General features: G+C 35.7%; 1 protein-coding gene and 1 pseudogene across 1 annotated transcript; one reads left to right on the top strand and one right to left on the bottom strand.

Moving 5' to 3' along the window:
* Positions 1–253: 253 nt before the first annotated feature.
* Positions 254–2,499, top strand: LOC107830871 (L-type lectin-domain containing receptor kinase VII.1-like; annotated as a pseudogene).
* Positions 2,500–4,437: 1,938 nt separating this feature from the next.
* LOC107830872 (protein TPX2-like) lies at positions 4,438–10,170 on the bottom strand. The gene is made up of 19 exons (XM_016658541.2): positions 9,877–10,170; positions 8,306–8,396; positions 8,114–8,204; positions 7,999–8,029; positions 7,724–7,886; positions 7,503–7,599; positions 7,294–7,407; positions 6,911–7,204; positions 6,716–6,778; positions 6,542–6,619; positions 6,301–6,456; positions 6,079–6,213; positions 5,917–5,997; positions 5,711–5,830; positions 5,452–5,618; positions 5,259–5,367; positions 5,121–5,180; positions 4,944–5,038; positions 4,438–4,822 (listed from the first exon to the last, which is right to left on the bottom strand). Exons 1-19 carry the CDS (start codon positions 10,031–10,033, stop codon positions 4,705–4,707), a joined length of 2,220 nt encoding a protein of 739 aa, XP_016514027.1. The 5' UTR covers positions 10,034–10,170; the 3' UTR covers positions 4,438–4,704.
* Between the last annotated feature and the right edge of the window lie 1,162 nt (positions 10,171–11,332).

The following is an 11,332-nucleotide window of genomic DNA, read 5'->3' as shown; positions in this document are numbered from 1 at the left end:
TATCTTCGCAGTTGCGTGTTGCAGCCTTTCTTTGTTGTCGTTTTCTTAGTTCCTCAACTTTAGACACAGATCATTAACCTTTTTTCTTTTTGTTGAAACAGTTACTAAGAGTTGATTATTCTTCTTGTGATATTTCTAGTGTCCTGAAAAATCTTGGGATATTTAAATGCTGGTCAGATTTGTTGTTTATTTTTTCTAATTGATATACATATATTATATAAGGTTATACATGTATTATACATAAATTATATATAAGTTCCTGCTATTTTAAGTTGCGGCTACTTTTTGTCTTTGAATTTTTTGTCAAATCTTTGACCAAGTATCCTTTTAATATTCCCCTTTTCCTATGTAACTACCTGCTTCCCATATTATTTTTTTTACAAGAGTTTTACATGTGCTTCTTTCTCAGAATGAAGCAACACCTAAAAACTCTTCTTCTCTACCTGCTAATAACCGTACTTTCTAGTATTCAATCAGCTTCAGCAACTGATTTTGTCATCAATAGCTTTATATCATCAGATATGTCAAGGTATGGGGATGCAACATTTGAATCCGGAATACTTAGTCTTTCCATTGACACACCTTTCTATTCAGATGGTAGTGCTCTATACCCTTCAAAGATTGTCACAAAAAAAACAAATTCATCTTATGTTCTTCCCTTTTCAACATCTTTCATTTTTTCAATGGCACCTTACAGGGACAGGCTACCAATTACACTTGGCGGTGGCATAGTTTTCTTGTTTATGCCACACACAGGTATTAATGCTGCTATTTATTCAAACTTAGGTTTCATAAATGGAGATATTCCCAATAACCAAGTGTTTTGGGTTGAGTTTGATGTTTTCAAGGATCAAGAATTCAATGACATAAATGATAACCATGTTGGAATTGATGTCAATTCTCTTGAATCAGTGTTTGCTCATGAAGCAGGCTATTGGTCTGATAAGTACAATAAGTATAATGATAATGGTAGCCTAAATGAAAAGTCTTTCGAGACTTTAAAGTTGAATAATGGAAGAAACTACCAAGTTTGGATTGACTATGCAGATTTCCACATTAATGTGACTATGGCACCAGTTGGTATGAAAAGGCCTAAGCAACCTTTGTTGGATTTCCCTCTGAATCTTTCTCAAGTTTTTGAGGACGGAGATGTATGTGGGGTTCGCAGCATCCACTAGAGGTCAAGCTCAAGGTCACAAGATCTTAGGTTGGAGTTTTAGTAACTCGAATTTTTCGATAAGTGATGCTTTGATCACTCATGGGTTGCCTTCATTTGAGCTTTCTAATCCAGTTTATCGATCGAAGGGATTCATTGCAGGTATGACAATGTCACTTTTCTTTCTTGTTGTGGTCACTTCTGTAGCTTCATTATTTCTGATTAAGAGAAATAGGAGAATAAAAAGGGAAAAAGAGGGTATGGAAGATTGGGAATTGGAATATTGGCCACATAGGATTACTTATCAAGAAATTGATGCTGCAACAAAGGGTTTTGCTGATGATACTGTGATTGGAATTGGAGGTAATGGGAAGGTTTATAAAGGGGTTTTGGCTGGGGGTTCAGAGGTTGCAGTAAAGCGCATTTCTCATGAAAACAGTGAAGGGGAAAGGCAATTCTTGGCTGAGATTTCAAGTCTTGGTAGGCTAAAGCACAGAAATTTGGTGGCATTAAGAGGCTGGTGCAAGAAAGGTAGAGGCAGCCTGATTTTGGTTTATGATTATATGGAAAATGGGAGTTTGGATAAAAGGTTGTTTGAATGTGACGAGAGAAACATGTTGAGTTTTGAAGATAGAATTAAGATTTTGAAAGATGTGGCATCAGGGGTTCTATACTTGCATGAAGAGTGGGAGGCAAAAGTGTTGCATAGAGACATTAAGGCTAGCAATGTTTTACTTGACAAGGAAATGCATGCAAGAATTGGTGATTTTGGTCTAGCCAGAATGCATGATCATGGTCAAGTGGCTAACGAGTCTTGAGTTGTTGGGACAGTGGGTTACCTGGCGCCAGAGTTTGTCAAGACTGGCCGTGCCTCCACGCAAACTGATGTGTTCAGTTATGGAGTTCTAATATTGGAGGTGATGTGTGGAAGGAGGCCAATAGAGGAAGGCAAGCCACCTTTAGTGGATTGGCTGTGGGAACTAACGGAACGGGGTGAATTGAGTAATGCCTTTGATAATCAATTAAGGAATAATGAAGGATTTAATGAAGAGGAAGCCTTAAAGGTATTGCAATTAGGCATGATATGCACGAGCCTAGACCCCAAAGTTAGGCCAACCACAAGACAAGTAGTGAAATTCTTTGAAAGGAACTGTGAGGTAGATGAATCTGAAGCTGAGGACATGGATTTATACCTTCTGGAAAGTATGAGACCTAATACCATGTTGACCAATTAATGTTCTTCCATGTCTATTTCTTGGACAAATACTCTAGTGGAGGGTAGGTGAGTTTAATTAATATCTCTGCAGACTGCAGAAGGGAATAAAATTGTTAGTTTTTGTTCATTACTCTGCTCCTTGTTATACCTTCATCTCTTTACTTCCAGGGCTTAGTGTTGGTTGAATTGGCATTAATGCTGCTTCATGAACCAATTATATAAGATGGCTAAAGAAAAAGGGTTGGTTTTGAGATATATATATGTAGTCGTTTCTTTTTTATACGTTAGGGGAACGTTTGGTATGATGTATAAAATTTTGTACTTCATTGTCTGGTGTTTGGTATTTGTTATTAATTTCTGCAAGTTAATCCTTGTATGAGTAATACATCAATTCATGTATTATTTCATATCTAATGCAATATGAGATAACAATACTTGTATTAGTCATACCATGTTTAAAGTTCCTTTATAAGACAAAACTGCCCTTAATTATAAGTTTTCTCCTGATCAAACCTCATTTAGGATACTAAAATCCAAGGGTATAATTGTAAATAATATTTTTATGGTTTTAAAATTTAAACCAAACATAATTTTAGGTTATTCAGTGTATATCCAACTTTTAAAACATCCGATAAATAATTTCTTCTCTTTTGTTTTTACAAGAAATTTTGGTCCTTATCTTCTTTATTTTTCCCCACAAGATATGTTAATGATGTACACATGAAATTGACGAGCGTTAATGTACCGATGTATAACTAGAGTTCGCACTTGTTCAAAATAGTATAAATAATATCAATCCCATGAGGATTAGGTTTATATTGTGCTATTCGATATTGCTTTACTGGTATTTGATAAATCAAAAAAGTTAGAGGAATGATTGTTGACTAAATGAAATAAAGTAAAGAAAAAATGAAACATGTACAATTAAAGAGAAAGGTTTCTAATCAATTGACTAAGATAATAGAATATACACTTCATCTATGATTATAACCTATAGTGTTCATTCTCCTCCAATTCAATCTTCTCTAAATTATGAATTTGTCTTTCGAGTACACTCAACTATTACGAACTTCTTAACTAGAAGTACTCCTCTCGATTTACTAGAAGATATGCATGACATGGACCTCTCTCCTTACATGTAGCTTTCTCAGTTGTTTGAAGTGGGATTAAAAAGAGACAATAGGGATTAAGTGGGGAAGGATTTTGACTTGAATTTGAAGGGATAAGCTTTGTGTCATAGCAAAGACTTGAGGTGATCAAAAGCTGTACTAGGAATAGCCTTTTGTTATGGTTTGGTCAAAAACCAATTGAAGCATGACTAGTGGCGGACGCAGGATGTTCATCGAGGAAATTAAAAAATAAAAAATAACAGTAAACACACCAAGAAGCTATGAGGATTCAACATCTAATATATATAGTGTAATTTTCAACGAAGGGAGTTCGGCTGAACACCGTTCTGCTCATCCATTATTTTTACTCAAAATGCTATAAAAGGAACACCAATACATACAAATAATTAAATAACCAGATTTCACTATATTTCGTGCAGATGATTAGTATTTCATAATATATGCCAAGAATCCATCAACTGGTATCAACCAATGAAATTTGTCGAATAATGAGCTTTATAATCATCTTGCATCTAATATTGAAAAAATTAATTTAACTAGCATGTTTTTGCTACAATATGATCTTGTTTGCCTCACATTTAGCTCTCTGAGGGAGGATTATTATCCTTCGCAGTAGATGCGTATTTATTGAGACTAACTATTGGCAAGCTTCTTTGTTAGAATATCCATCTACGTATAGATAGACTAAACAGCATTACTCGAAAGTTACTCCAAACAAAGAGAAACTAAATTCAGTATTTTTTAGAAGACCTGATACTACACATCCATATTAGTCATTTCAACTTTAGTTCCAAATTAGTTCAGATCAGCGATATGCTTTGCAGTTTGCACATAGGTGGATTTACCTCATAGATCCATGATTTTACTTTTGCATAAAGTTGCGCGATTATGGAACTGAGAAATAAACTTCACTTTCATAGGGGACAAGGTAACTGTTTTTGATGTCCTAAAACAATAAGAATATATGAAGTTGATAATTCCTTCTTCACCACCAATCTCTAATATTTTGTTGTTGGTTTTTGGATACAAAGCTAAACTACTTGTCAGTTTTAATATGCTAAGCTAATTGAGTATTATAATTAGGTTATTATAAGTGCAGAGTCTGAGCTCCATCATTTCAGAACTGTTACCGTGGGGGATTGGGGTTAGGGTTCAACCATTCTTGAACATCATCTCTCTGGTTTTGAATTGATCAGTCGCAATCACCTCATTTGAGAGGCAGCTGCTACATAGGGACAGACTGTTTTCCTCATCTCTTTCCTCCTTTTAATAAACTGTAGCTCTGGGGAACTTGATCTCGTCACTTGTTTGGAAGACTTGCTGTGTGTATATAGATTTAAATGTCATCTTAGTGTATGAGGAAGACAAGGAAAAGGAAAGGTGTAAAAAAGAAACAAAAAAGATAGTAGAAATTTCCAATATGCATATGCTTTCTGCATACCTTTGCGGTATGAAAGGATGATCAAAGTTAGGCATAGGTGTTGCATGGTGCACCAAACTTCTCCTTAGTTGTTTCAAGGCCTTCTCCTCTTCCATCTATCCATTTCGGAAATTAGAATTAGTGTACAAACTTTTAAGTATCTATGAATAGTGTAAGTTGATAATATGGGCAGCATACCATTCTTGCATTTTCTGCTTCCTCTCTATACCGCTTATGCATAATTTCTTTCTCCTCAATCTGTAGAGCAACTTATAAGGTGAGTGTGCAAGAAACATGCGAAAGTATAAGAACGTCCACAGGGGGGAAAAAGATTACCTTCTTATCAAATTCAGCTTTGTCAGCAGCACGGTGATCTGCATGTAGATTGAATTCCTGAACCTCAGTTAAGGGTTTCCGTTCTTTCTCCGGAACTGGAATTGGGTCCCTGCATTATTAGGTAGATAATATTAGCCATCTTTCAGTATTACTAAAACCAGACTGTAGAAGATTTATTCTTCAAAGTTCTTACTCAATCAAGACTGGCCGTGCCTTAAATAATCTCATTTTAGCTTCTTCCTCCTCCAATCTCTGCTTTTCTTCCACTTCCCTTCTCATTTCCTGTTCATGCCTAACGAGACTCTCAAGTTCGAAAGGTTCTGGTTTTGTGCACGGTTTTGGTTCTGGTTTTGGTGGAATCTGGCAAAGATACCATAATAAAATGAGCAAACTCAGGTTTGTGAAGAGGGTTAACGATAGATATCAAAGAAATTGGTACAGAATTTTCATACCACGGGATAATCAGTGGTGCAAGGATACGGAGTTGCTTTGGGATTTCTGGACCTTTCTTCCTCCATCTGTTTCTGTAGAACTTCAGTAAACAACTTCCTCTCCTTCTCAACCCCTCGCTCCTAAATATTCAGGAAAATGCCAATTTAAGAGGAGTTATTTTTTCAGCTAAGAAAAGAACAAAAACGTAAAATTATCCGAGGCATACCTCAGTGTAAAGATGAAAAGGATTTGGTATAGTGTTTCTCGGAATAGTCTTGTCATTTTGGGATTCAGAATTCAAGGAAAGCTGAAAATACGGAACGAAACAATGAGAAACAGGGGAGGTAGTTAAATAAGCGAGAAGTTCAAAAAGAAATATGATTAAAACCTTGTCAAAGAGATCATCAAAGTTTGTTGGAGTTGGTGGAATCCTTTCATCTGTAGCAAAGTGAAATTCTTGAGGCACAGTCACCTGCTTCCTTGTGTTGCAGAACACTCCCAAAGCTCCTTTACTTTCAAATATCTGCAGTTTGAAAAAGTAAGGAAAATTGAAAAAGAAAAAATAGATCACCAGAAGAATCTAGTAGGCGATAAGCGCGGATGTGGTTACCTTCCTATTCAAAGGCCTTGCCTTGAAATTGGGAGCTTTTTCAAGTTCATCCTTTTCCAGTTCTTCTGTGCTTTTAATCTTTGGAGGCCGTGCTCTTAGTGCTGTTATAAGAACAGGTGATTTAGGCGCTGTAATATGCGGCTGCCACTGATGATTCTGAGATCAAATGATTTTGTTTCCAGTCAATAATTAAAGCAAGTTATTGTTTTCATTGAGTTATTACAGGCAGTACTTGCGTTACCTGAGAAGATTCTATTGATTGAACTGAAGTTGTATCTGCATTCTTATTGGCCCTTGCCATTGTTTCCAAGCGAAACTCCTGCACAAGGTAAAGATATTAAAATGGAATGCGCTCCTGGTATGCAACTTTCCTCTCAAATCGTTGCTTTCTTGGAAATCGGTATACATACTATACCTTAAATTCTGGAAGTTGGGGTATACTTTTAGGTAATGCAGCTTGAGTTGGAGCTTTCATAATCTGTTTATCAAATATATAAAACAACGTCAGATGGTACGGTCAAAAGAAAAGATTAAAAACCAAAGGTGTGATTGCTGGTAGAGTTTGAGTTTCCATAATCAATTGCCAAATACTATGTGTATTATGAGGTACCTTTTTATTAACTGGGCGAGCCTTAAACTGTGGAAGTTTGGCCATCATTTCTTCCTCAAGCTCAGCTGAACTCTTCACTGTTGTTGGACGGACGCGTTGAGCTGTTTTAAATTTGGGTTCTTTAGGCCTGGTTATTGTAAGTTGAGGCTTCCTCCATGCTGATTCAGTTGGATTATCCTGGGTAGAATTGCTTATGCACGATAGTGACATTTTTCTTGTGCTAGATTGGAACTTCATCATCATTTCTGCTGTTGAAACAAATGGCGCAACAGGTTGTCGTTGCCTAACATACATCTTTACAGCATAAAATTTAAGTTAGATTTAGAATATTCAAATTTGCATGTAACTAGATGCAAGAAAAAGAGAGAGTCCATGATAAAAACCTTTCTCTCCCCTTTTTGAGCTTTAGCTGCTGAAGAGGATAAGTTAGAGCAGCTGTTGTTAGCTACCCCAAGTCTTGTTTTATGTGGCAAATGTTGGAGTTTGATATCAAGAATCTAGAAAATTTGGGAAGAAAGAAACAGCAAGATTAGATAAAGTACGAAATCTTCCGCATAATGCACATCCAGAGAAGATATAGAGAGGAGACTACCTTTCTGGATTTTCCCTCTTTTAGTTTTTGTCTCTTTATTGCTTGGTTTTCTTGAGAAAAATTTGGAGTTCCAACAGAACTTTTCATGATTGATTGCCTGTGCAGCAGCAAATGAAATCCACCAACTTTATTGGGACAAAAACATGTTTGTGGCCAAAGAACAGCAAGAGCATTAAGAATATCAGAGTCACAACAAGCTACTACAGCAGTAAGTCACTTACCTTTTACTCCCATGTGACTGTTGTGATTGAGTTTTTGACTTTAATTCTGAAGGGTTTCTAAGTATGCTTGCAATCTTTTTGGCTGACTGTTGCCTCTTGGAATCAGTATTCCGCGAGCCATTCTTCTGAGATGATATCGTTGGTGGTTGTGGCGTACAAGTTTCTGTCACACGAAGGTGCTAAATTAGATGCTTTATCAGCCAAATCATTTCAAGACGAAGGGGGGAATAAAACGAAAGGGACTCGTCAAAAATGGGATCGATAGAACTACTAACCTCGGACAGTAGATTGCATCTCTTTAGATTCCTGGAATTTTATAAAGCACACAATAAGACATAGGTTTCAAAAGGGGCATATGGTGCTTCTGCTATACAAGTTATGGACGCATACCGGATCAGGAAGACTTGTACCATGTTCTGGTCTGATCAAATTCGGTGTTACCTCTTCCTTATTTTCAGAAGAAGTGAGCTCAACCGCATGCCTGTTTCAGACAGTAAAATAAGTACATTGAAACCCAATTAGAACATAATTCCAAACGAGATAAGAACCCTGGAGTTTTTGCATTAATGTAAAGTTGTTGACCTTGTATTATCCTGCAATTCCTCAGCATCAGTGAAATCACATAGGCTCTCAAGTTGAACCGTTCTACCAGTCTTGATTCTTGGCATAAAAGCTGGACAGATCAACACAAAAAGAATAAAATCAACATGTCATCTCATATTGGTACTCTAATAATAATAATACTAAGAAATCAATGCAGCAACATAAACACTCCTATTTCCTGGGACATCATTACCAATCTCCACTTACAGTGTATACAACGAAACAGAAGTATTCCATGGATAAACACAGTTGAAATGGTAAGAGAATTATCCCATCGATAAACCAATGTACAAATTTTCCGGCAACTAATTGACACCCTCAATTTTTCATCTCTTGAAGTACAAAATAGGCCTCAAAATTGTGTGACATTGAATTTGCATTCTGAAGGCTATGTCAGTTGTATACTGAAAAACGTAACATTCTCTTTTTCTAAAACCGTTTCCAGTTCCAAATCAAACCTACCTAATCAGCCGAACATTGTTCAATGGGATCGAAGCTTAACCCAACCCAACAACAATAGGGGGCTAAGTATTCGGTCTTGGTTGGTTTCACAGGGTAACAAGACCAGTAATTGTTGTGAAGTACAAATGATAATTTCTTAAACTGTCCGATTCCAACTTAAAGTTCCTTATACACTAAACTACTGCGCGTGTACTTGAAGCTTTTCACAGCCAAAATCAAATGGGGAGATCGGGATGTTGCAGCAACAACAACAACAACAAACCCAGTGTAATCGTACAAGTAAGGTCCGGGGAGGGTAGTGTATACGATAGTGTGTACGCAGGCCTTATTCCCACCTTGTGAAGGTAGAGGTTGTTTCCGGTAGACCCTCGGCTTAAGAAACAAGAAGGTAAAATGGTGAGATCGGGATGCCTCTTAAAGTATATATATAAGACTTAATAAGGCATCTAAACTACCCAATAGCTGTCTATTTGACATTGACTGGTATATTATAACGGATTCCATCAAGTTGGGAGAAAAAAAGTAAATCAATTTGGGGGAAATAGCAAAGTAGCAATGTGGAGGTCAATGAACCTAAATTTAACATCCAATTATATCTAGACTCCTATCTGTATCACCATTCTTCAACCATTAAAATTTTGGACGAAGTAAATTTGTGCAAGTAACATAAACATGACCAGAACTCAGACAAAGTAAATTAAAGAATCCGCACTTATCCAACTGCCAAATTAACTCCGAAATACGAAACCCTATAAGTTTAAAGGGTCGAAATCAAAAGAACCTAATTCTTGAATATGCAATACAATTTAACTGTATTATAAAGGATTCCATTAAGTTGGAGGAAAAAAAAAAGTAAATCAATTTGGGGGAAGCAACAAATTATCAATTTGCATTTCATGTTTGTAATGAAATATAAAGTAACTGTAATTAAGTTGTGAGTAACATAAACATGATAAGACTTCAGACAAAACAAAATTAAAGAATCTATACTTTATCCACTACCAATCTGTAAGACATACAAAACCCAGGAAGTGTAAAGGGTCAAAATTTAAAGAACCGTTAAAGTTTAATTAATATATGAAACGTACGAGAAGGGGCGTAGCTGCTTGTAATCTGGAACCAATGTTCAGCTTTTCGTGTGTCCTCTTCTGTTTCTTCATCAATGAAATTATAGTATTTTGGCGCTGAGAACTCGTACGCCTCGTCGATTATGAACAAGTTCGGATCATCTACTACTGTTGCCATTTGTTCCAATTTAGAGAGAGAGATTTGTGGTTCTGTATTTGATATTTGCAAGATTTGTGAGTATTATTTTTGTGTTCAACGGTCGAATTTTTCTTTTTAGAAAGGAGAGGCGACTGTTGGAACGAGGCCACTCTAGTAACGGGCCAACGGCTATAATCGATTGTGATTTGTGAATATATACTCAAAGGGCAACGACGTCGTTTGGTCAGGTGTCCTAAATTCAGGCTAAACTAAATGAAATGAACATTTTTCTAACATTTGGTTTTCTTTTTATCGCTTTATTTTCATTTGATCATTTTGTCTCAGTTTATGTGACAGGCTTTCTTTTTTAGGTTCGTTTAACAAAAAATACACATTTCTATATTTTGAAGTAATCTAACTGTAAAATTCCCGCCAGACAAATGTCTATAACAATAACAACAAATCCAGTATAATCTCATAAGTGGGGTCTGAGAAAGGTAGTGTGTACGCAAACCTTACGCCTACCTTGAAGGTAGAGATTTTGTTCGCAATAGACCCTAGGCTTAAGAAATACTAAACAGGAAGCAAGTCAGACAAATGTCTATGAGTTATTTTAGACCACAAGTTTTTTAAATTTTTTTTATATAAACTTAAGGCCACATAAAATGCGATGTAGTTAGAAGTAGAAAAACACAAAGAGGTCGTTTGGTTTGAAGACAAGTTATGCAAAGATTAGTTATGATGAGATTAGTTATATTGAAATTAGTTATGCTGAGATTAGTTATTATGGTATTATTTCTTATTGACTGTTTGGTATGTTTATTAATCTTGGGATTGTCAATTTTACTGCTTTATCTTAAATAACTTATCCCGGGATTATTATTCCATCCCCTGGCAGGTATAAGTTATCCTGGTACTATTTTTTAATTTTGGAATAACTTATCCACGATTAGTAACCAAACAAGAGATAAGATGATACTAAATTTTTATTCCAGGATTATTTTTGATTATCCATTATACCAAACAACCCGAAAGAGTAAAAGGGGTATTAGACCAACACCCATATATATATTAAAATTGAGAAAAGAGGGCATACCCTCAATTCTTTTTTGCTTTTAAGCTATCTATTTACTTCTAGTATTATTTTGAATATAATGATCCTTTTCTATCTTCTTAAATTTTTAGAATGTAGAATATCACGTGTATAATATACACCCAATCAACACCGACTGAAAGAAAGAAAGAAAGAAACACATATTTCTACGAATCAATAAGGGAAAAAATTTATATTCTAAAAATTTATATAAGCTTCTAAAATCTCCTTTTCACATGCTCAAA

The sequence above is a fragment of the Nicotiana tabacum genome, chromosome 21 (assembly GCF_000715075.1).
Source record: "Nicotiana tabacum cultivar K326 chromosome 21, ASM71507v2, whole genome shotgun sequence".
NCBI classification, from domain to species: domain Eukaryota; kingdom Viridiplantae; phylum Streptophyta; class Magnoliopsida; order Solanales; family Solanaceae; genus Nicotiana; species Nicotiana tabacum.
The sequence above is the reverse complement of the archived record's forward strand: the minus strand, read 5'-3'. Positions and strand labels throughout refer to the sequence as shown.

Excerpts from the sequence above, each read along its gene's own strand:
- LOC107830872 (XM_016658541.2), bottom strand. The coding sequence starts at position 10,033 with ATGGCAACAGTAGTAGATGATCCGAACTTGTTCATAATCGACGAGGCG. Across the intron at positions 7,600-7,723 it reads CAGTCACATGGGAGTAAAAG|GCAATCAATCATGAAAAGTT; the intron begins GTAAGTGACTTA and ends GCTGCTGCACAG. Across the intron at positions 5,039-5,120 it reads AAGCAGAAAATGCAAGAATG|ATGGAAGAGGAGAAGGCCTT; the intron begins GTATGCTGCCCA and ends CGAAATGGATAG.